The sequence below is a fragment of the Monodelphis domestica genome, chromosome 2 (assembly GCF_027887165.1).
Source record: "Monodelphis domestica isolate mMonDom1 chromosome 2, mMonDom1.pri, whole genome shotgun sequence".
NCBI lineage: Eukaryota > Metazoa > Chordata > Mammalia > Didelphimorphia > Didelphidae > Monodelphis > Monodelphis domestica.
In genome coordinates this window covers 172,540,600-172,561,005 of record NC_077228.1, presented here as the reverse complement: position 1 = coordinate 172,561,005, position 20,406 = coordinate 172,540,600, and the positions used below count along the sequence as shown (strand labels likewise).

Sequence of the window (20,406 nt, the reverse complement as noted above, 5' to 3'; positions counted from 1 at the left end):
ATGGAAAAATATTTTAAAATAAATAAAATTAACAGTTGTAGGAGAGGAGGAAAATGGTTGATGATCCAGCAAAAGAGACTGAGGAGAACCAAGAGAGAGTAGTGTCATAGAATGCCAAAGAAGGGTGCATTCAGGTGGAAAGGGTACCTGACGATGTCAAATGCTGCTGAAAAGTCAACAGTGATGAAGAGTCAGCAAAGGTTATTGGATGTTGCAATTAAAAGATAACTGTTGAGGCAGCTAGATGTCTTAGTGGATCTCAGAGATCCAGGCCTAGAGATTGGGGGGATCCTAGGTTCAAATCTGGTCTCATATACTTCTTAGCTCTGTGTCCCCGGGCAAGTCACTTACCATTCTTCTGCTATGGAACCACTACTTACTATTGATTCTAAGATGGAAGGTAAGGGTTTAAAAATAATAAAAGATAACTGTTAACACTGGAGAGATCCATTTCAATTGAATAGTATAGTTGTCTGATTGCAAAGAATTGAAAGGAGATAAAGTAGAGATAAAGAGGGTAGGAAGCTTTTTTTCTAGGAGTTTGACTATGGAAAAACAAAATGATATAGGATGATAGTTTGAGGGATGAAAACATTTACCCAATCTTCATTTTTGTCTATTCCCTACTGAAAGTTGTAATAAGAGCAGTGGAATATTTAATCATGATGTATGCTTCCTTCTGAAGGCAGTCATCCATTCCGATATCTCCTTAATTTATTGTCCTCTGCTGGCTTTATTTATGCTACATGTTGGGTCTCATTGCTGAAGGTCCCACTCTTCTGGGGCTTATCTCGTCACTATGCCCCCTACCTTCCCTTTTAGTGGTATTGAGGAAAGCAGCCGAATCTAAGGAGGACTCTTCTCTCTGTCCCATTAAATTTTCTCCCAGTTTTCTGAAGTCCTAACTAGACTATAAGCTCTTTGACATCAGTGGCTCTCTTTCCCCCTCCTCTTCCCTATCGTTCTGCCCCCTGTGCCTAGCACAGTGCCTTGTCTATAATAATTCTCAAGAGACTTCAATGGAACCATTTCTTCTCTTGACAATAAAAAACACTGGGCTACCCTCCATCTTATGGCTGCCATGTTCTCTGTCCATTTCTCTTGGCTCTCCCATCAAGTAATTCATATGGTCTTGGTATTGACATTCTTCACAAAACCTCACAATATTATTTTTAACTTCTTGATGTTGGGTTGATGAACTAAACAAGAAATAATAAATATTTCAAAACCCAAAAGGCATTCCACTCCATCCTAGTCATATTCCAATTTCTCTGTTCCACCCAATTCTCAGCCCTTTGTCCCCCTGCTGCCTGGAAAGATTTAGTTCCCACAGAGAATCTGAGAATGTTTAGAGAGGAAAGGGCTTTAAGAAATCATTTGGGCCATCCCTGACTTCTAACAAGATTCTTAAGCTGATGCCATAGGCATAAGAATTGTTCCATTTTTAAAGTCAAAGGTATCTTAGGGAATAGGCAGCCAGGTGGCACAGTGGGTACAGTGCTGGGCCATGAGTTAGGAAGATCTGAGTTAAAATCTATCCTTAGGCACTTGCTATGAGACCCTGGACAAGTCATTTAACTCTGTTGGCCTCAGTTTCTTCATCTGTAAAATGAGCTGGAGAAGGAAATGGCAAACCATTCTAGTATCTTTGCCAACAAAACCCCAAGTAGGGTCATGTACCATTAGACACAATTGAAGCAACTAAATCATAAAATGATCTTAGGCAAGAACCTGGGTAATTTGGTGGAAAGAATGATGGACTTGGAATTAGGAAGTCCTAGGTTCAAGTTTTGCCTCTGATATTTATTAGCCATGTGACCCTGGAGAAATCACTAAATTTCTCCAAGCTTCTCTTTTTGTAGCTATAAAAAAGGAAATAATACGTGTTTCATACAGTTAAAGAGAAATAATATCTGTAAAGTTTGTCATCACAGATAGCCAGATAAGTGATCTCCTGAGTATAGTGAGCTCCTGTTTGGAAACTCATTGTAAGATGTAGCTATTCCACAGTTTAGTTTTAGAGAGCTGCCTGGGGCATTAAGAAATTAAGTGACTTGGCAAGGGTCAAACAGCTAGTATGTATTAAAGGCAGGACTAGTACTTATATCTTCCTCACTCCAAGGCCAGCTGTCTACCCATTATGCCACAAAACCTTACAAAAACATGAATGATTATACTAATTGTGAAATATTCTTTTCTTAAATCTGCAGAAACCAAGACCACTACCGTTGGGACAGAATTATTCATCTCCACACAGGTAAGCTATGAAGTTGTCACGAGGATCTATAGCTCTTCTTTTTTGGTCCCTGATATTTAATAGGTAGCTTTGGGAAGTCTAGGAAGCCCTTGCCCCTGTGGGCTTGTGATATCATGATTTAACTGAGATTACAGTCAAAGCTGCTTAGCTCTCTCTCTTCCTTATTGAATAAACTAATTTCTTCCTCATCCTACTACACCTTTTATTTATTTATTTATTTGTTTGTTTGGTCAGTTTCAAACATTATTCCTTGGTTACAAAAATCATATTCCATTCCCCCCCCCCCCTTCCCATAGCCAACGTGCAATTCCACTGGGTATTACATGTGTCCTTGATCAGAACCTATTTCCATGCTGTTGATGTTTTGCACTAGGATGTTCATTTAGGATGTTCCCCAATGATATCCCCCTCAACCCCTGTAATCAAGCAGTTGTTTTTCTTCAGTGTTTTTACTCCCACAGTTTTTCCTCTGAATGTGGATAGTGTTCTTTCTCATAGTTCCCTCCAGGTTGTTCAGGATCACTCCATTGCCACTAATGGAGAAGTCCATTACATTCGATTGTACCACATTGTATCAGTCTCTGTGTACAATGTTCTGGTCCTGCTCCTTTCACTTTGCATCACTTCCTGGAGGTTGTTCCAGTCCCCATGGAATTCCTCCACTTTATTATTCCTTTGGACACAATAGTATTCCATCACTAACATATACCACAATTTGTTCAGCCATTCTCCAATTAAAGGGCATCCCCTCGTTTTCCAATTTTTTGCCACCACAAAGAGCGCAGCTATGAATATTCTTGTACAAGTCTTTTTCCTTATTATCTCTTTGGGGTACAAACTCAGCAGTGCAATGGCTGGATCAAAGGGCAGACAGTCTTTTATTGCCCTTTGGGCATAGTTCCAAATTGCCCTCCAGAATGGTTGGATCAGTTCACAACTCCACCAGTGATGAATTAATGTCCCTACTTTGCCACATCCCCTCCAACATTCATTACTTTCCTTTGCTGTCATGTTATCCAATCTGCTAGGTGTGAGGTGATACCTCAGAGTTGTTTTGATTTGCATCTCTCTGATTATCAGAGATTTGGAACACTTTTTCATGTGCTAATTAATGGTTTTGATTTCTTTGACTGAAAATTGCCTATTCATGTCCCTTGCCCATTTATCAATTGGAGAATGGCTCGATTTTTTGTACAATTGATTTAGCTCTTTATAAATTTTAGTAATTAGACCTTTGTCAGGGGTTTTTGTTATGAAGATTGTTTCCTAGTTTGTTACTTCCCTTCTAATTTTGGTTGCATTGGTTTTGTTTGTACAAAAACTTTTTAATTCGATGTAATCAAAATTATTTATTTTATATTTTGTGACTTTTTTCTAAGTCTTGCTTGGTTTTAAAATCTTTCCTTTCCCAAAGGTCTGACATGTATACTATTCTGTGTTCACATAATTTACTTATAGTTTCCTTCTTTATGTTCATCTTTATGTTTATCTTGGTGTAGGGTGTGAGATGTTGATCCAAACCTAATCTCTCCCACACTTAGTTAAAAAAGACTAGGAGGGGAAATCAGATGTATTGAGGAAAGTATTTGGGGGGCATGGAAAGAGAAAAGAGGTGCAGGCATTGGACTAGAGGGAGAGAAGGAAGGAAAGAGTTGAGAGTAAGGGAACAGTGTGGCTCTGGGGGGCTCATCAAGGAGGACTTATTCAGTGTTTCTTTGTGGCTGGGCACTACTTAGTCCTGGAGGCTAGGTTAGAGGCCAGGAAAAAGATGTGAGGTCTGATTCCTGATCTCAAGGGATTTTCAGTATAGTTGGGGAGACTTGATGTATATCTAAAAAGATAAATAATAATAATAATAATAAGCATACACGTCTTCAAGTTGGCATGTGGGAAGCAGCACAAATAATAAATGCTCTTGGGCAGCAGGGAGGGGCTTCCCAGAGGGTTGGGATAGTTGGCGATGGCTAAAGGGGAGAGGTTGGAATTGAGTTGGATCTTGAAGGAACAATCCAGAAGTTGGTTATTTGTGGTGAGAGGAGAGAGGAAGGTATCCTAAGAAGAGTGAAGATACAGAGTCTAGAATTCTCATGGAGCATTGAAGGAAGGTCAGAGATTTCAAGCTGGAAAAGACTTCAGAGATCAAGGAATTAAACCCCCCTCTTTTTATAGATGAACAAACCAAGAACCAGATAAATGAAATTACTTATTTTCCCAGGGCAGAATGTCTATATCTAATATCGATGGCTAAGGTAAAATTTGAACACAGGATTTTCTGAGTCCAAATCCAGCAGTCTATATAGGTGCTGCCTCCTGTTTAAGAAAAAAAATCCTTACCTTCTGTCTTAGAATCAATGCTAAGTATTGGTTCTGAGGCAGAAGAGTAGTAAAGGCTAGGTAATTGGGGTTAAATGACTTGCTCAAGGTCACACAGCTAGGAAGTATCTGAAGCAAGATTTGAACCTAAGACCTTCTGTCTCCAGGCCTAGTTCCCTCTCCAGTGAGCTACCCAGTTGCCCTTGTGCTTCCTCCTATTGGAGAACTAGAATGAAGGCAGAAGTGAGAGAAAAGACTGAAAAAAAAGAATTACATTTTAAAAAATTACCTTTTCTCACTTTCATGTAATAACAAATTTTAAAATTATTTAGAATTATAATTTTGGTTATAAATTCTCTCCCCTCCTTGAGGAAGTAGCAATTTGATATAGATTATACTTGTGCAGTCATGCAGAACATATGAAAAAGCATTTGAGACCAGACAGAGATGGTCCTTGAATGCCAGCCAGATCTTCCTTTTGGCAATAGGAAATACTAAAACAGAAGTGTGCTACTAAAAACTAATTACTGACTCAAAAAGGGGAGGGGGCAAAGGACACATGTTTAAGTTTAATCTGCAGTATTAACATTTTTTTCCATCATTTTTTAACCTATACATTCTGTCTCAGCAACAACTCGGAGACAGAAGGGCAAGGACTAGGCAAGCAGAGTTAAGTGACTTACCCAGGGTCACACAGCTAGGAAGTATCTGAAGTTACATTTGAACTCAGGACTGCCCATCTCTAGGCCTAGTGCTCTATCCACTGAACCACCCAACTGCCTCTCAGATCTATAGTATTTACTGATTTCCAAGGTGTGAACTCTCATGCTGAAAATGTAACAATCAGCTCTCTCCAGCAGATTGAGATGGCTCCAGTATACTCCTATTCTGAAGACTTGAGAAGTTCACATCAAGGAGGCAGTTAGAAATATAGTGCTCAAGCTCACAGCCTTAGGGTAGAGTTGAAGATTTGGGAGGCATTGAGCCTAGATAAGATCTCAGAGGGAGAGAAGATAGAACCATAACAGTGTTTCTGCCTTTGTATCTTCTAGCACCTAACACTAAGACATGGCTTACAGTAAGTCTTATAGTAATTCTTTTTTTTAATCATCTTTTTATTTTTATTGTCATGCAAAGCACACTTCCATATTGGTCATTGTTGTAAAAACAAAGTCATATGTAGCCAAAACCCCCAAATAAAACCAATGATACGCTGATGTGAAAGAAGACTCCAATAGTTCTTTCTCTAGAGGTGGATAGCATTCTCCATCATTAGTCTTTCAGGATTGTCCCAGATCAGTGCATTGCTGAGAGGAGCCACGTTTTCACAGATAATCATCATCCAATATGGCTGTTATTGTGTACCATGTTCTCCCGGTTCTGCTTATTTCACTCTGCATCAGTTCCTGCAGATCTTTCCAGCCTTTTCTGAAATCATCTTGCTTATCATTCCTTATAGCACAACAGTATTCCATTACCAACAAGTACCATAATTTGTTCATCCATTCCTCAAATGGATGGACACCCCTTTAATTTCCAATTCTTTGCCACCACAAAAAGAACTGTATAGTAATTCTTAACCTTTATTGTGTCAAGGACTTTTGGCATTTGTCAGTCTGGTGAAGCCAGTCATGTCTGACTCTTCATGACCCTGTTTGGAATTTTCTTGGCAGAAATATTGGAGTGGTTTGCCATTTTCTTCTTTAATTCATTATACAGATAAAGATTCTGAAGCCAATAGGGTTAAGTGAGTTGCCCAGAGTCATACAGCTAGTAAGTATCTGAAGCTGGATTTGAGCTCCTGAAGATGAGTTCCTGATTCCAGGCCCAAGCCTAGGCACCCCTCTTTAGAATAATGCTTTTAAATGCATAAAATAAAACACAAAGGATTGTTTTTAAATGCTTAGAATAATGTTTTTAGATGAATAAGATAAAACACAGAGGATTACAGAGGAAATTATGTTGAAATACAGTTATAAACAAAAATTAAAACATGTTTAGGGACCCTAGGCTGAGCCCTTGATAAGTAAGTGGTTAATAAGTGCTCCCTGGAGGCATGAACTTGTGGAATGTTCTTTTCAGGCGCCTACTACCCGGGAGAACTGCATTGAGAGCCTTTCTCCAGAGAACCCTGAAGGCATCACCAATACTTTACCAGGTAAGGGCCCAATGTTCACTTTCTAGGGGCTCTGGATTAAACTGTGAATGGAAAATGCAGCTAGAAAAGCCTTAATATTTTGAAAATGGACTGAAAACCACTCTGACAAGTTTGAACTGGAGAAGACCATTCAAGAAATGCACTCGAATCACTGTCCCCTCTTGTGCATGACTTGAAGCCAAGATGGAGCTGACTGCTGATAAAATAAGATGTTGATTTCAACATGTTCATTCCCAAGAGGCCCAGATTGTGTATCTCTCTATATACATGTAGATATACATATATGTAATACACACATATAAATATGTTAGATATGCATATCTAGTATATATATACATTGAGTCATTTTTCAATTGTGTCTGACTCTTTGTGACCCCATTTGGTGTTTTCTTAGCAAATGACACTGGAGCAGTTTGCCATTTACTTTGTGAACTCATTATGCAAATGAGGAAAGTAAGGCAAACAGGATTAGGTGACTTAGACTTGCCCTGGGTGACCCAGCTGGTAAATAACTGAAACTAGATTTGAACTCGGGAAAACACAACTTCCTGACTTTAGGCTTGGCATTCTATTGCCTGCACCACCTAGCTGCCGGAAGCACAAAGATACCCTTTCTGAATTAATTTTAAGAGCCAAGAAACTGAAAATCGTGTTGTGGGGGTCCTAAGTTTTTTTGATCTTTGATTTAGGGGAAAAAAACCATTTATGATGCACCCGCTATGTGCCTAGTACTTTGCAGATATTATCTCACTTGATTCCCACAACAAACCTGAGAGAGAGGTACTCTTATTACCCCTATTTTACAGATGAGGAAATTGAGGCAAACAGAGGTTAAGTGACTTTGTCAGAGCTATATAGCTAGTAAATATCTGAGGCTGGATTTCAACTTGGGTCTTCCTGGCTTCAGACCCAGTACTCTATTTACTGTGCCACAAAACTGGTTTTTGTACTAACTTATCCTCAAGGTACCAGGGCACTCCCTCCCTCCTCATCTTTACCTTTTGGAGTCTCTAGTTCCCTTTAAGACTTAGCTCAAGCACCAAAGCTGCTTAATATTTTTTGGCAATCTGGTAAGCCTGTGGACCCCATCTTGAGAGTTATTTTTAATGCATAAAACAAAATACATTGAATTGTTAAGGAAATGTAGTTATTGAAATATTTTGGGGGGGGGAAGTGTGTGGGTCCTACCCAGGTTAAGAATTACTGGGTTGTAAAACCTTTCTAGATACCCTCAAATGCCAGTGCCTTCCCTCCAGTTATCTTGCATTTATTTGGTTTATTTTCTACATATACTTGTGTATCTACATGTTGTTTCCCTGATGGAAGGTAAACTGTTTTATTCTGTGAATCTGTATTTGGTCTCTTCCCCCTGGTTCAGTGTTGCTGTTCAGTCATGTTCTATTGTTTTTGACTCCATTTAGGATTTTCTTGGCAAAGATACTGGAGTGATTTGCCATTTCCCTCTCCAACTCATTTTACAGATGAGGAAACTGAGGCCAACAGGATGAAGTGACTTGCCTAGGGTCACCCAGCTGGTAAATGTCTGAGGCTGGATTTTAACTCAGGAAGATGAGTCTCCCTGACTCCAGTCTGACACTCTATCCACTGCACCACCTAGGCGCCCAATACTTGGCACAAAATAGACATTTAAAAGCTAATTGGTTGACTGAACGTTCTTGTGAGGAAAGTACATTGGAGACCTTAACACTTCTTTGTGTAAGAAGTTATTGCCATAAGTTTGTTTGGATCTTATCAATTCATTAGCTAATTTACAGAGACATGGAAGGTAGGCTTGAGACCCATACTATCTCCAGGTGTCATGAAGATACATTTTTCCCTATAAGGAAGGTGATGCTAGGTGGTCATTGAGGGTCAGTATGGCACAGTGAGGGATTTTTTGGACTTGGAGTCGAGAGAGACTGGGTTCAAATCCTGTCTGACACATTCATGAGGTTTGGGACCATCAGCAAATTCTTTAACTAATAGTTCATCTGGAAAAGATGGGAAGCTAAGTGGCAGAATGAATTGAGCACTGGTTCTGGAGTCAAGAAGATCTGAGTTCAAATCTGCTATATGATACTTCCTAGCTGTGTGACCCCGGGCCTGTCACTTCATCCTGTTTGACTCATTTTCCTCATCCATAAAATGAGATGGAGAAGGAAAAGGTGAACTACTCCAGCATATTTGTCAAGAAAACTCCAAATGGGGTCATGAAGAATCAGACTCTATTGAAATGACTGAACAACAATAAACATCTGTAAAAGATTTGTGATAATACCTGTGCAGACTACCTCTCAGGGCTGTCAAAAGCTCAAATGAGATAATACCTATCAACTATAAACTTCAAAGTTCTGGCAGTTTTTAAAAAATTAACTACTTTTTAAATTTATCATTTTTGTTTATTTATAATATTTATATATTATATTATTTATTAATTTTCATTAACTTATCTATTATTAACTATTTTTTATTAGCTGTCATGTGTTCTCAAAGCTGAGTTATAATACTCATGGACCCCCTTCTCAGAATAATTTCTTAAATATATAAAATAAAATCTTAGGGGGACAATAGATGGAGTACCTGGTCTAGAGTCAGAAAGATCTGAATTCAAATCTAACCTCAGACACTAACTGTGTGACTCTGGGGGTCACTTCACCCTGTTTACCTCAACTTGCTCGTCTGTAAAAATGAGCTGGAAAAGGAAATGGCAAACAACTCCAATATCTTTGCCACCCCCCCCCAAAGGGTGAAGGGTAGCCACAAAGAATTGGACACAACTGAAACTACTGAACAACAAGGATAGTATATTGAAATATAGTTTCCAGAATGTTTATAAACAAGTTCACATATCCCAGGTTACAGAGCTCTGCTTTATGTGTTTATTTGTAAGCCAAAGCAGAGATCATATTTGACTGATGGTGTTTAAGAGAGCCCAAGAAGAAGTTAGAGATCAGCAGAACAGATCAGAATAGGTCTCTATCCAATGCAGAAGCCTTCCTCATCAGGTTGGCATGGTTACCCCTCAGCCATCAAAATGTAAGGATGCATTAGAAAACAACCTAACTTCCCATAAATAATCCACCCTGGGGCCATTGTGAGCAAACTTGGAAACTGTAATTCAGTTTATCTACAAAATGGAGATAAGGATTCCTATCTGTCTCTTTGTGACCCAAGTTGGAGTTTTCTTGACAAAGATACTGGAGTGGTTTGCCATTTCCTTCTCCAGCTCATTTTACAGATGAGGAAATTGAGGCAAATAGGGTTAAGTGACTTGCAAAGGATCACACAGCCAGTAAGCATCTAAAGCCAGACTTGAATTCAAGAAGATGAATCTTCTTGACTCTAGACCCAGGACTGTCTGTCCACTTGGCTACCTAGATGCCCCTATGATTGACTACAACTATCTGAATTATTTGTTGTTCAGTTGTTTCAGTTGAATTCAACCCTTCCTTGACCCCATTTGAGGTTCTTATGGCAGAGATACTGGAATGGTTTGCCATTTCCTTCTCCAGCTCCTTTGACAGATGAGGAAACGGAGGCAAACAGGATGGAGTGGTATTTACCCTATCTGTCTTTACAGAGTTCATGTGAAAAGTGCTTTATATAAATTAAGTGCCAAACAAATAGAACGAGTTGTTTATGTTGAATTGATCTTCTCAAACCACATCTGTGCCCTAACAAGGAGACTTGGTGTCTGTTAAAAATAGCTGCTTTACTAGCCTGTGCAAGACTGTGGTCAGACCTAAAAAGTCCATGACTGGTGGGGAGGATGGGTATGCAAATACTGGAAAGAAGCAGAGCTGGCATTTCTGTAGGGGCCCAAGATGGCTTAGACATTTTTGGAGTTGTGCTGAATAGGTTTTTTGATTTTCAAAAGCAATATGGGAGCAGGAGGGAGCAGCTAGTGTGTGGTGAAATGGATAGTGTGCCAAGCCTGGAGTCAAGAAGACTCATCTTCCTGAGTTCAAATCTGGCCTCAGACATTTACCTCAGCTGAACCTTAGAGTCCTATAATTTACAAACTAGGTGTGATCTATAGTGATGGAAGGAATTCCTGCAATGTAACCTTCTTATGTTTAAGTATTATTATATGGGTGAGCCGTCATCCTTGTCTTTATATGTGCTGCATGGCTCCTTCAAAATTTATAATACTTTCTACATCTAGGCATCCCTCAGAGATTTTGCAAATTCACTTCTAGACCACTGCAATATCAAAAGCAAATATCACAAGAAAGGAAATCACACAATTTTTTTGGTTTCCTAGTGCATATAAAGTCATTTACATCATAAATTGCCTATCAAGTGTGCAATAGAATTATGTCTAAAAAATGTATATACCTTAATTAAGAAATACATTAGGCGACAGCTGGGTAGCTCAGTGGACAGAGAACCAGGCCTAGAGATGGGAAGCCCTGGGTTCAAATCTGGTGTCAGACACTTCCTAGTTGTGTGAGCCTAGGAAAGTCTCTTAACCCCATTGCCTAGCCCTGACCACACTTCTGCCTTGGAACCAATGCACAGTATTGATTCTAAGATGGAAGGTAAGGGTTAAAAAAGAAAAAAAAAGAAATACTTTATTGTTAAAAATGCTAACCATCATTTGAGCCCTCGATGAGTAATAATCTTTTTGCTGGTGGAGGGTCTTGCCTCCATGTTGGTGACTGCTGAAGGCTGGGGCAACTGTGACAATTTCTGAGAAATAAGGCAGCAATGAATTTTGCTTTATTGATGGACTCTTCCTTTCACTTGGACACTTTGAGTCAGCCATTGAAGGGTTATTAATGGCCTAATTGCAATTTGGTTGTGTCTCAGGGAATAAAGGGGCCCAAGGAGTCAGGGTAGGGGAGAACTACCTGTCAGTTGAGCTTTGAGGATGCACATAATATTTATTTCTTTATTATTAATTAATTTAGAGTTTTTTGCATGGTTACATGATTCATATTCTTCCTCTCCCCTTTTCCCTCCCCCTTCCCAGAGCCAATAAGCAATTCCACTGGGTTTTTCATGTATCATTGTCCAAAACCTATTTCCATATTAATATTTGCAGTAGAGTGATCTTTTAATATCAAAACCCCAATCATCTCCCCATTGAACCATGTGATCGATCCTATGTTTTTGTTCTGCATTTCTACTCTCACAGTTCTTTCTCTGGATCACACACAGCATTTATTAAGGTCACCATCTTATATGAGTGTGGTTCATAGCACTCAAAACAATTAGAATAGTAGCTTCGCACAGACCACCTCAACAGATGTAATCATAACAAAAAGCTGTAAATAGTGGAAAATTACCAAAATGTAACATAGACACGATGTGAGCACTTGCTGTTGGAAAAATGGCACCAATAATGATCTTACACGTATGGCCTAGATCAGGTTGCTTGCCATCTCAGGGAGATGGGAGGGAGGGAAGGTGGGAGACAATTTGGAACTCAAAGTTGCAGAAAACATGTTGAAAATTGTTATTGCTTGTAATTGGGGGGAATTAAAAAAATTAATGGCACTGATAGACTTGTCTGGCAAAGGGTTAACTTGAACCTTCAATTTGTTAAAAGACTAACATCTCTGAAGGCAATAAAGTAAAGCCCGATAAAATGAGATATGCTTATACTTTCTCTTCTACAGGGCCTGACTCTCCTCATTCATCCTACACATTCTTGGTAGCTGGTGGAAGCCTGGTTTTGGGAACGATTCTATTCATTGGCATTATCATGAGGTAAGATGGCCTGCTGGGATAGTTCTATACAATTTGCATTCTTGATTTTCTTTGCTCACATGATTAGGTTACCTTAGAATACAGTTATCAGGTTCTGGACCACAGCTCTGGAATATTACACTAAAGATACAAAATCCTCCTTGCTTACATTTTGTAAATGTGTTTTTACAAAGAAGTAGTACAGAGGTAGGCACTGGAAGCAGGATTTTCTTTAAAAAAATGTTTTTTTTTAATCTTTACTTTTCGTCTTAGAATTGATCAGTTCCAGAATAGAAGAGGAGTAAGGGCTGGGCAATTGGGATTAAGTGACTTGCTCAGGGTCACACAGTCAGGAAGTGGCTGAGGTCATAGTTTAACCCAGGATCTCCCTTCTCCAGGTCTGACTCTATTCCCTGAGCAACCCAACTGCTCCCAGGATTTCCTTTTAAACCATCCCATCTCACTTTTCATGTAGGTATTTGTTTTTTGGCATTCATTCTGAATCTGCACAAAACTGAGGTTGGCATAGTTCCCTGGTTCATTTAACAAATGAATGACCATTGAGGAAACATTCCAGTTCTCTTGATTTAACTTTAGAAATGTGCAAATTGATGTGTGCCTGAGGCCCAAAATAAATTAGTCCAGGACACTTTGGGAGCACTTATTGTTTTTGATTTGAGAAAAGGAATTGGGTAACAAGTGAGAAAAAAATGTGATAAATTCACCTTTCTTCTATCATAGCTTCAGGTGTGATTTTCATGAGAACCTGTGTCTAGGGGCCAGAGCCATAATTAGATTTTTTTTTAAAGTCTGGAGTAGAAACAGATGAGCCAGGAGAGGGAGTTAACAGTGCTGAGGACAGTCAGATTGGAGAAGGAGGGAGGCACAAGAGACAATCTGATTATGGATGCATTCAAATTTCATTCTTTCTAATACCCTACGTCTTTAAGAGACCATTCCCTGCTTCTCCCATTCCCCCCTCTCCAGTGCCCTGAAGCCAAGTCCCATTCTCTCTCTACTAGTCCTAAATTGGTTATAATTCTGTCTGGATTTAGGGCTCACTTTAAGCTTGTTGAATACAGATAGATTACTGAGTTTTTATAGATAGCAGTGTTCCTGTCTTGCCAAAAGAATTTATCAATTCAGTAGGAAAAAAATTACATTGAATTGATACTTTTATATAGAAACACTTCTCTACTCCTCCCCCAAAATCCTGTTTTTGTGGGTGTTTCTTTTCCAGTTGTTACAGCAATAAGAAGCAACCATGGTTTAATGGATTTAGACCTTTAGATTTGGACCTGGGTTAGAATACTGGTTCCAGACCTTATTACGAGATCTCTGTATAATCTACTATGTTAATAGAAATTAACATTATCTCTGTTGCATTATATATATATATATATATTACTTATTTCATTAAATATATCCTAATGGATTGAAATAATTCCAACTACATTTTCATTTGGCTCAGGTGACACTCAGGAGTTTTGTTAGACTGCTTGAAGTTAGTGGGCTGTGACTTTGACCCTTCTGGACTAGATGATATCTAAAATTCTTCTCAGCTCTAAAACCTGTGAACTAATGGCATTACTGAATTAAGGAGCAGGACCCATTCAATGTTTTGGTTTGAATACTGCTAGATTGGCCTCTACAAAGCTTAAAGCAGTTAACAGTCCTACCAACCACACAATAGGGAACCTGTCTGCCCACTGTCCATCAGATTTGAGTTTCGCTGTTTTTAGCTATTCTTACTGCTGGGTTTAAGTGTTTGTTTTTTGTTTTTTGTTTTTAACCCTTTCCAAGGGCAGTTGGGATTAAGTCACTTGCTAAGGGCCACACAGTCTGGAAGTATCTGAGGTCAGATTTGAACCCAGGTCCTCTTGACTTTAGGCCTGGCACTCTATCCACTGTGCTACTTAGCTGCCCTACGTGTAATTTTTAGTAAATAGAGGCCTGGTCTTAGAATCAGAAAGATCTACATCTTGCCTCTATTGAGTCAAGTTGAATTAATAAAACACATCTGTGCAGCTCTGGGTGAATCACTCATATCTTCATGCTCCAAGCAATTTTTGAAGACTAAATTAGAGATGGTTTGCCCATCTGCCTTGGTGGAAGGAGTTTTAACACTGGGAGTTCCCTAAACTAATGAAATCACAAGACTGAACCTCTCTGCCCCATAAAAATAAAGAGTGGTTTTTACATGACTGCACATGTAGAATCTATATCAGATTGCTTACCATCAGTTTAACGTGTGCTATCATTTTTGCCATAATTTTCTTAAGACTAGAAATCAACAAAACAATAAATCAAGCATGGATTTGTATAGCATTTGCCTATTTCTGGAGCATAAATGCTTGTACTGTGACAATCTGCCCTTGTGAGCTGTTTCGAACTGGCTCCAGTACATTCCTGCTAGTGAATGTCTGGAATTTGAATCCAGATCTATCCTGATTTCAAGTCAAGTTCTCTTTTCATTGTCTCATATGATCTCAAGAATCTGTTTTTTTAACCCTTACTTTTTGTCTTGATATCAATTCTAAGACAGAAGAGCAGTAAGAGCTAAGAAATTGGGGTTAAGTGACTTACCCAGGGTCATATAGCTAGGAATTATAACAATCCGAGATTTCTGTTGTTATATAAAGATTTTCCTGTGGGTTATAACTTGAGAAGGAGAAGGGAGCCTGAGGGAAATGGGTGATAAATGAAGACTCAAAGACAAGTTAAAAGATATGGGGAGAGGCGCTATCTCCTTATAATGTCTTCCTTGGATAATCAATTAAAGGAAAACATGAGAAATAAGAAAACACGTGGGAGTAAGAGCTCCTAGATAGAAAGCATGTGGGCCACAGTGTCGCTAGGACAGATAAGAAGAAATTAGGAGAAAGAACTCTGAGGATGCAGGAATCAAGAAAGAGAATAGCTCTCCCTACCCCAGCATTTATTGTGGATTCAGAGGTGATCAATGAATAGTTACATAGCATAGGTCTTAACATTGGTTGAATAGGCAATGACAAGATCAGAGGAGATTCACCTGACATGCGCTTTTCAAAGGAATGTGGTTTGACCAGGTGAGAGCTAAGCCTTTGTGGTGGCTCAGGAATTCTGTTGCCCTTTGGCCTATATAACTTCCTATACAAAGATCATTAACTGATCTGACCAAGTATCTGATAAATGAATATATATGATACAATATCAATATTCAACAACAATACAATTCAATACAATAATCAACAACCATACTTCTCAGATGCCAACATGCCTGGTATGCTACAGGAATTGTCTGATTTGAGCCCAGGTCCTGTCAACTCCTGGCTTGATGCTCTATCTACTGTGCTACCTAGTTGTCCCTAGAATCAGTTTTGATGAGGTCCATAAAAATATACGTTATAGCAAGTATATCTGGAATGGATTAATTCTATTAGGCAAGAAGTTCCCTATACAAATATGTATTATAATTCTATCTCATAATTAAGATTGTGTCTGTGTGAGTTACCCATTGTAGTACTCCGAAAAAGATGGAAGGTAGGGAAGGTGCTCCTCATTTTGTAGATGGGAAGACAGGTCCACAAAGATTAGATTCATGAAATGTAAACACACAGTTTAAGGAATTTACAGTCTGTTCAGGGTTGTAATAACAGCATCTAGTCGTTGGACCAGCTCATTTCACTCTCAGGGAGCATCTACAAATAAAAATCTCACTGAGAGACTGTAGACTTGATTTTTTTCTCTGTGAGTCCAGTGTAAGGACAGAGGCTACTTAAGAGCCAAGTAACAACATGGATAAAGATAGCATGGAGAAATGAAACTCAAGAAAAATCCCCATTGCTTGTTTTTAGTCCTGATTGCAATCTCCTTCCTCAACCAAAGCAGCAAACATATAACCATAAATTTGAATGAGAGGTCCCAGCTTGGAATATTGGAAAGAGGACTAGAATTGTGATCAGTAGACCTGGATTTGATGAGTAGAAAGTGTGATCTAGAACAGCGGGTATTTGTTCTTCCACTTACTATCTCTATGACCTTGGGCAAGTCATTTAGCCTCACTAACTTCAATTTTCTCATGGGGGTTGGATTGATGATCTCTGAGGTCTCTTCCAGCTCTAAATCTATGATCCTATGATCTCCCTTGTCTTGCCCGCCTTCAGAAGAATAATAAATCAAGGGTTAAGTCAAAGTATGAGTAGAAGTAGGATCATAGGTCTGAGAAACATCTTAGAGATCAGTTTCTTCTGATCTAATGTTACCAATGAGGAAACCAAGGCTGAATTTCAATAAGCATTTATCGAGAACCTACTGTTTACAGTGTCCTGAGAGTTGCAGAAATTTTTTGAGGCTATTTGGGCAAAAAGTAGCAGAACTGGGATTTGAATTAGGATTTGTTTTGTTTCAAATCCATAAGGAAGAGAAGTCAAGGGGCCTGGACTGCCTAAAGTATCCATCATCTGTCTCAAAATCACTGGGACACAGCTGGATCCTGGATCATTGATAATGAACCTTTCTTTTGGGCTACCAAGCTGCTCCTCTCATTTACTTAGCTTTGGCATGAGGCTGTGGGGGCTGAACACTCCATCAGAAGCCGTGATCACAGAGATGCCTATCTCTTTCCTGTTTAACACTGTCTTTCCTGTTGAATGAGTCATTTTTGCCCAAATGGTGCCCACAGCCGGGCTCAGTTGGAGTGGTTAAAGCTCAGCATCCCTCCACTGAGTGGAGAGCCTGGAAGCGAAATCCACACATGGGCTGTATGGAAAGAAGCAATTGCTGATGGGGAGGCAGGAACCTCAGTGGAAGGAGAAGCAGAAGGGTCATAGAGGGAGAGTGTGGTGCAGTGCTTCCTTGCTGTTATCTTACTCCTGAATGCACTGTTCATTTGTCTGATGCCCCATTTTTTTTCCTCTGGTAAAAAGAAACCACCCTTATTTTCAAATTAAATAGTTTCAGTGCTGAGTATATGAATTTGACTAGTAATCTCAAGTACAGACCTTAAGGGATTATCTCAGTTTCCTCATCTGCAAAGTTGGAATGATAATAATTGCTCCCGTCCATTACATAGGGAATATTTTTGAAAAGAGTAATTCTTAAAAAATTATATACATATATAAATTATATGTACATTCTAATTTTTAAATTACACACACACACACACATATCCCCCTTCAATGTCAAGGGAGTTAGGGGTGTAGATTTTCTACAATCTGAAAAATCCATGTAAACATTTTTGCCTTCCCTTTGTACCAGAAAGTCAGAATTTTTTTTTCTTTTATGGAGTATTTATAATAAAAGAAATTGTGTATGCTTTATAGTATTAAAAAATAAAATATGTTGATATCATATGTTTATATTCCACATATATTTTATACATTTTTGACTTTTTAAAAAAGAAACCCTTGCCTTCTGGCTTAGAATAAATTCTGTGTATCTCTTCCAAGGAAGAAGGACAGTAAGGGATAGGCAATGAGGGTTAAATGATGTGTCCAGGGACATATAGCTAGGAAGTATCTGAGGGCAGATTTGAACCCAGGACCTCCCATTTCTAAGCCTGGCTCTCAATCTATTGAACAACCTAGATGCTCCCCATTCATGACATTCTAACCTTTTTCTGTTATCTGCTGGCCTTCATATGTTGTCTATGGCTTTCACAAAACTCCTAAAATAATTCCCATTTAATTTCTTATGCCCACCCACGATATGTCCAAGGGCTGTGATGGGACAGCTGCAATGTGGAAGAGATGCCTGGATGTATTTTTCCCAATTGTCAAGTATTTAAAAACCACTTTTAAAAGTATTTCTAAGGCCTTTGACTTTGGACCTTCTGGAAACAGGCAGCACTATTAAACAATCCGGTTCCTTTTGTTATATAGTTGGGTATATGGAGAGGGCACTAGATTGGGAGTCAGGAAGATCTGGGTTCAAATTCCACAGAAGGCATTATTTAGTTGCATGACCCTTGGCAAATCACTTAATCTTTCTGTGTTTCCAATCTATTAAATGAAGGGATTGGCTTAGTAGTCTCCATGATTATCTTGACCTAGGTGCTTGGTCACCCCAAAGTGATCCAGAAATAAATGTTTTTCATGACACAGATGAGCAGCTTCACTGAAGAATACTTTGGCAGTCCGTTTAACTATCTGGATTTCTTACTGTGTTTCTTTCTGTGTATATGTGTTTTCAAGGTACAGAAAAAAGTCGAAACTCACAGCTTTGAAAGAAGGCAAGCCAAATGTGCTCCCTCCATTTTCTTTGGGTCAACTGGTTTCTGAGAAGCCCCAATCTACCCCGGTGCTGGTTCCCCTCATCTCACCATCAGTGTCACCCAGTAGCTCTGAGCCTACGAATGCCCCAGGGCACAGCAGGAAAGACATCGTGGATCCCCCAAGTCCTTATGATGTTACCAACAGGGATTACTTCTTTTTCCAGAAGTAGACCCCCAAATGCATGGAGCATTTGGGCTTCAGGGAGGCTAAACTCCATGGCATGAAGGAGTGGATTACCAAGGAAGATGCTTCTCAACATTTCCCTTTTGATGAGTTGGTGCTTTAAGCTTCTCCTGCCTTATTGTTTCATTGGAGAAGCTAGACTGGGCTCCCTCAGAGAACCAAAACGTTCTTTGGGTCCAAGAAAAATCTCCTATGGTGAGGAGATGATAGGCTGGGAGCAAATAAACTCACTTCAGCAAGCAGGAAGAAGAGATCATGCATGGCTCATGATGCTCTGAGTAACTGGGTTGGGAAGCCTCCCCCTCCCAGAGAAAGAGACACATTCAAACACATATGGAGAGCCATATGTGGAGAGCTCCATAGCTACGCTCCCTCCACAGGATGTAGAAGAGGATGGGAATTAGGAGCCATCAAGTTCCAAATAACAAGAAGACTCAATGGACAAAAGCTGCTGGTGATCTGGATTCAACCATCAACATTCTCTCATACGCAAGGCATATCCCTCTCCTCTTTGGGCATGATAATTTCTAGCACATGCGCTAACTACCCTGTCACTTCCTATGGGCAAATATCCTTGCCCAATACACACTTTTCACCATCCTACCACAGTTCTTGGATACCTAGAATGGTTCTTAAAGAAATTCAGCTCTTCTAGGCTAACAACCCTCTTTCATTCTCTTCCCACCTATTTTTTTTTCTTTTCAAGATACTGCCTTCTTTTCCCATCCCAGAATGAGAATGGGTAAATGGGTCTCTTAGGCCCAAATTTTAAAATAATATCCATTCCCACCTCAACACACACACACACACACACACACACACACACACACACACACACACACACACACACACAGATGCACACACCCAAGGCTATTCTAATTCGTGTTTGATCAAAACGTTTTATTACTTACCAATTAATTACCCCACTTTTCCTATATGTGTATATGTATACATGCATATACTCTAAACACATCTAGTAAGTATGTGAAAGTCTCTCCTTGTCCTCTCTTTAGTCCAACCCCCTCTTTTTTACAGATGAGGAAACTGAGGCCCATAGACTTGCCCAAGGTCCTACAGTTCTTTGGTTCACAATGTTTCCCCTTCCCCCTCCATACAAGGAACAGATGCTCTCTTTTCTCCCTTTGATGGCAGCTAGGATGTAGTAGTACCCTTTCCTTCTAGTCCAATTAAGGCCAGCCTGGCAGATGGTTTCCTTTCATGTGAACTGTAAAGTCTCATTTTTACTATAGCTTTATATGGTTTTTTTTGTTTTTAACTGAACTCAAGTAAGCAGGGAAGACAATATTTATGTGAATAGGGATATGAAAAGAAAAGAATAAGTAAGAACATTCTTTTTATTTAGTTGCTTTTTTAAAAAAGCATGCTAACTTTCTTTTTCTTTGCCAGAGGAAGAACATCCAATATTAGGATAGTGGCTGTGTATAAATAACTCAGGCTAAGAGCACAATAACTTTGTATAGCTGAGCCAAGTTTAAAAAAAAGAGGAAGGAAGAAGAAAACACTTTTTTCTCCTTCCCATACCCTCT

The 20,406-nt window shown here is 39.3% G+C and overlaps 1 protein-coding gene across 1 annotated transcript in view; it reads left to right on the top strand.

Annotated features, from left to right (window-relative positions):
- The window catches only part of IL6R (interleukin 6 receptor), a 65,602-nt gene extending 46,142 nt beyond the window's left edge, over positions 1-19,460 (top strand). Inside the window, exons 7-10 of the mRNA XM_007481993.3 lie at positions 2,211-2,257; positions 6,653-6,728; positions 12,353-12,443; positions 18,596-19,460. Coding sequence (XP_007482055.1) covers positions 2,211-2,257; positions 6,653-6,728; positions 12,353-12,443; positions 18,596-18,845 — 464 coding nt within the window. The 3' untranslated portion in view covers positions 18,846-19,460. The remainder of the gene's footprint in view (positions 1-2,210; positions 2,258-6,652; positions 6,729-12,352; positions 12,444-18,595) is intronic.
- The last annotated feature ends 946 nt before the right edge of the window (positions 19,461-20,406 follow it).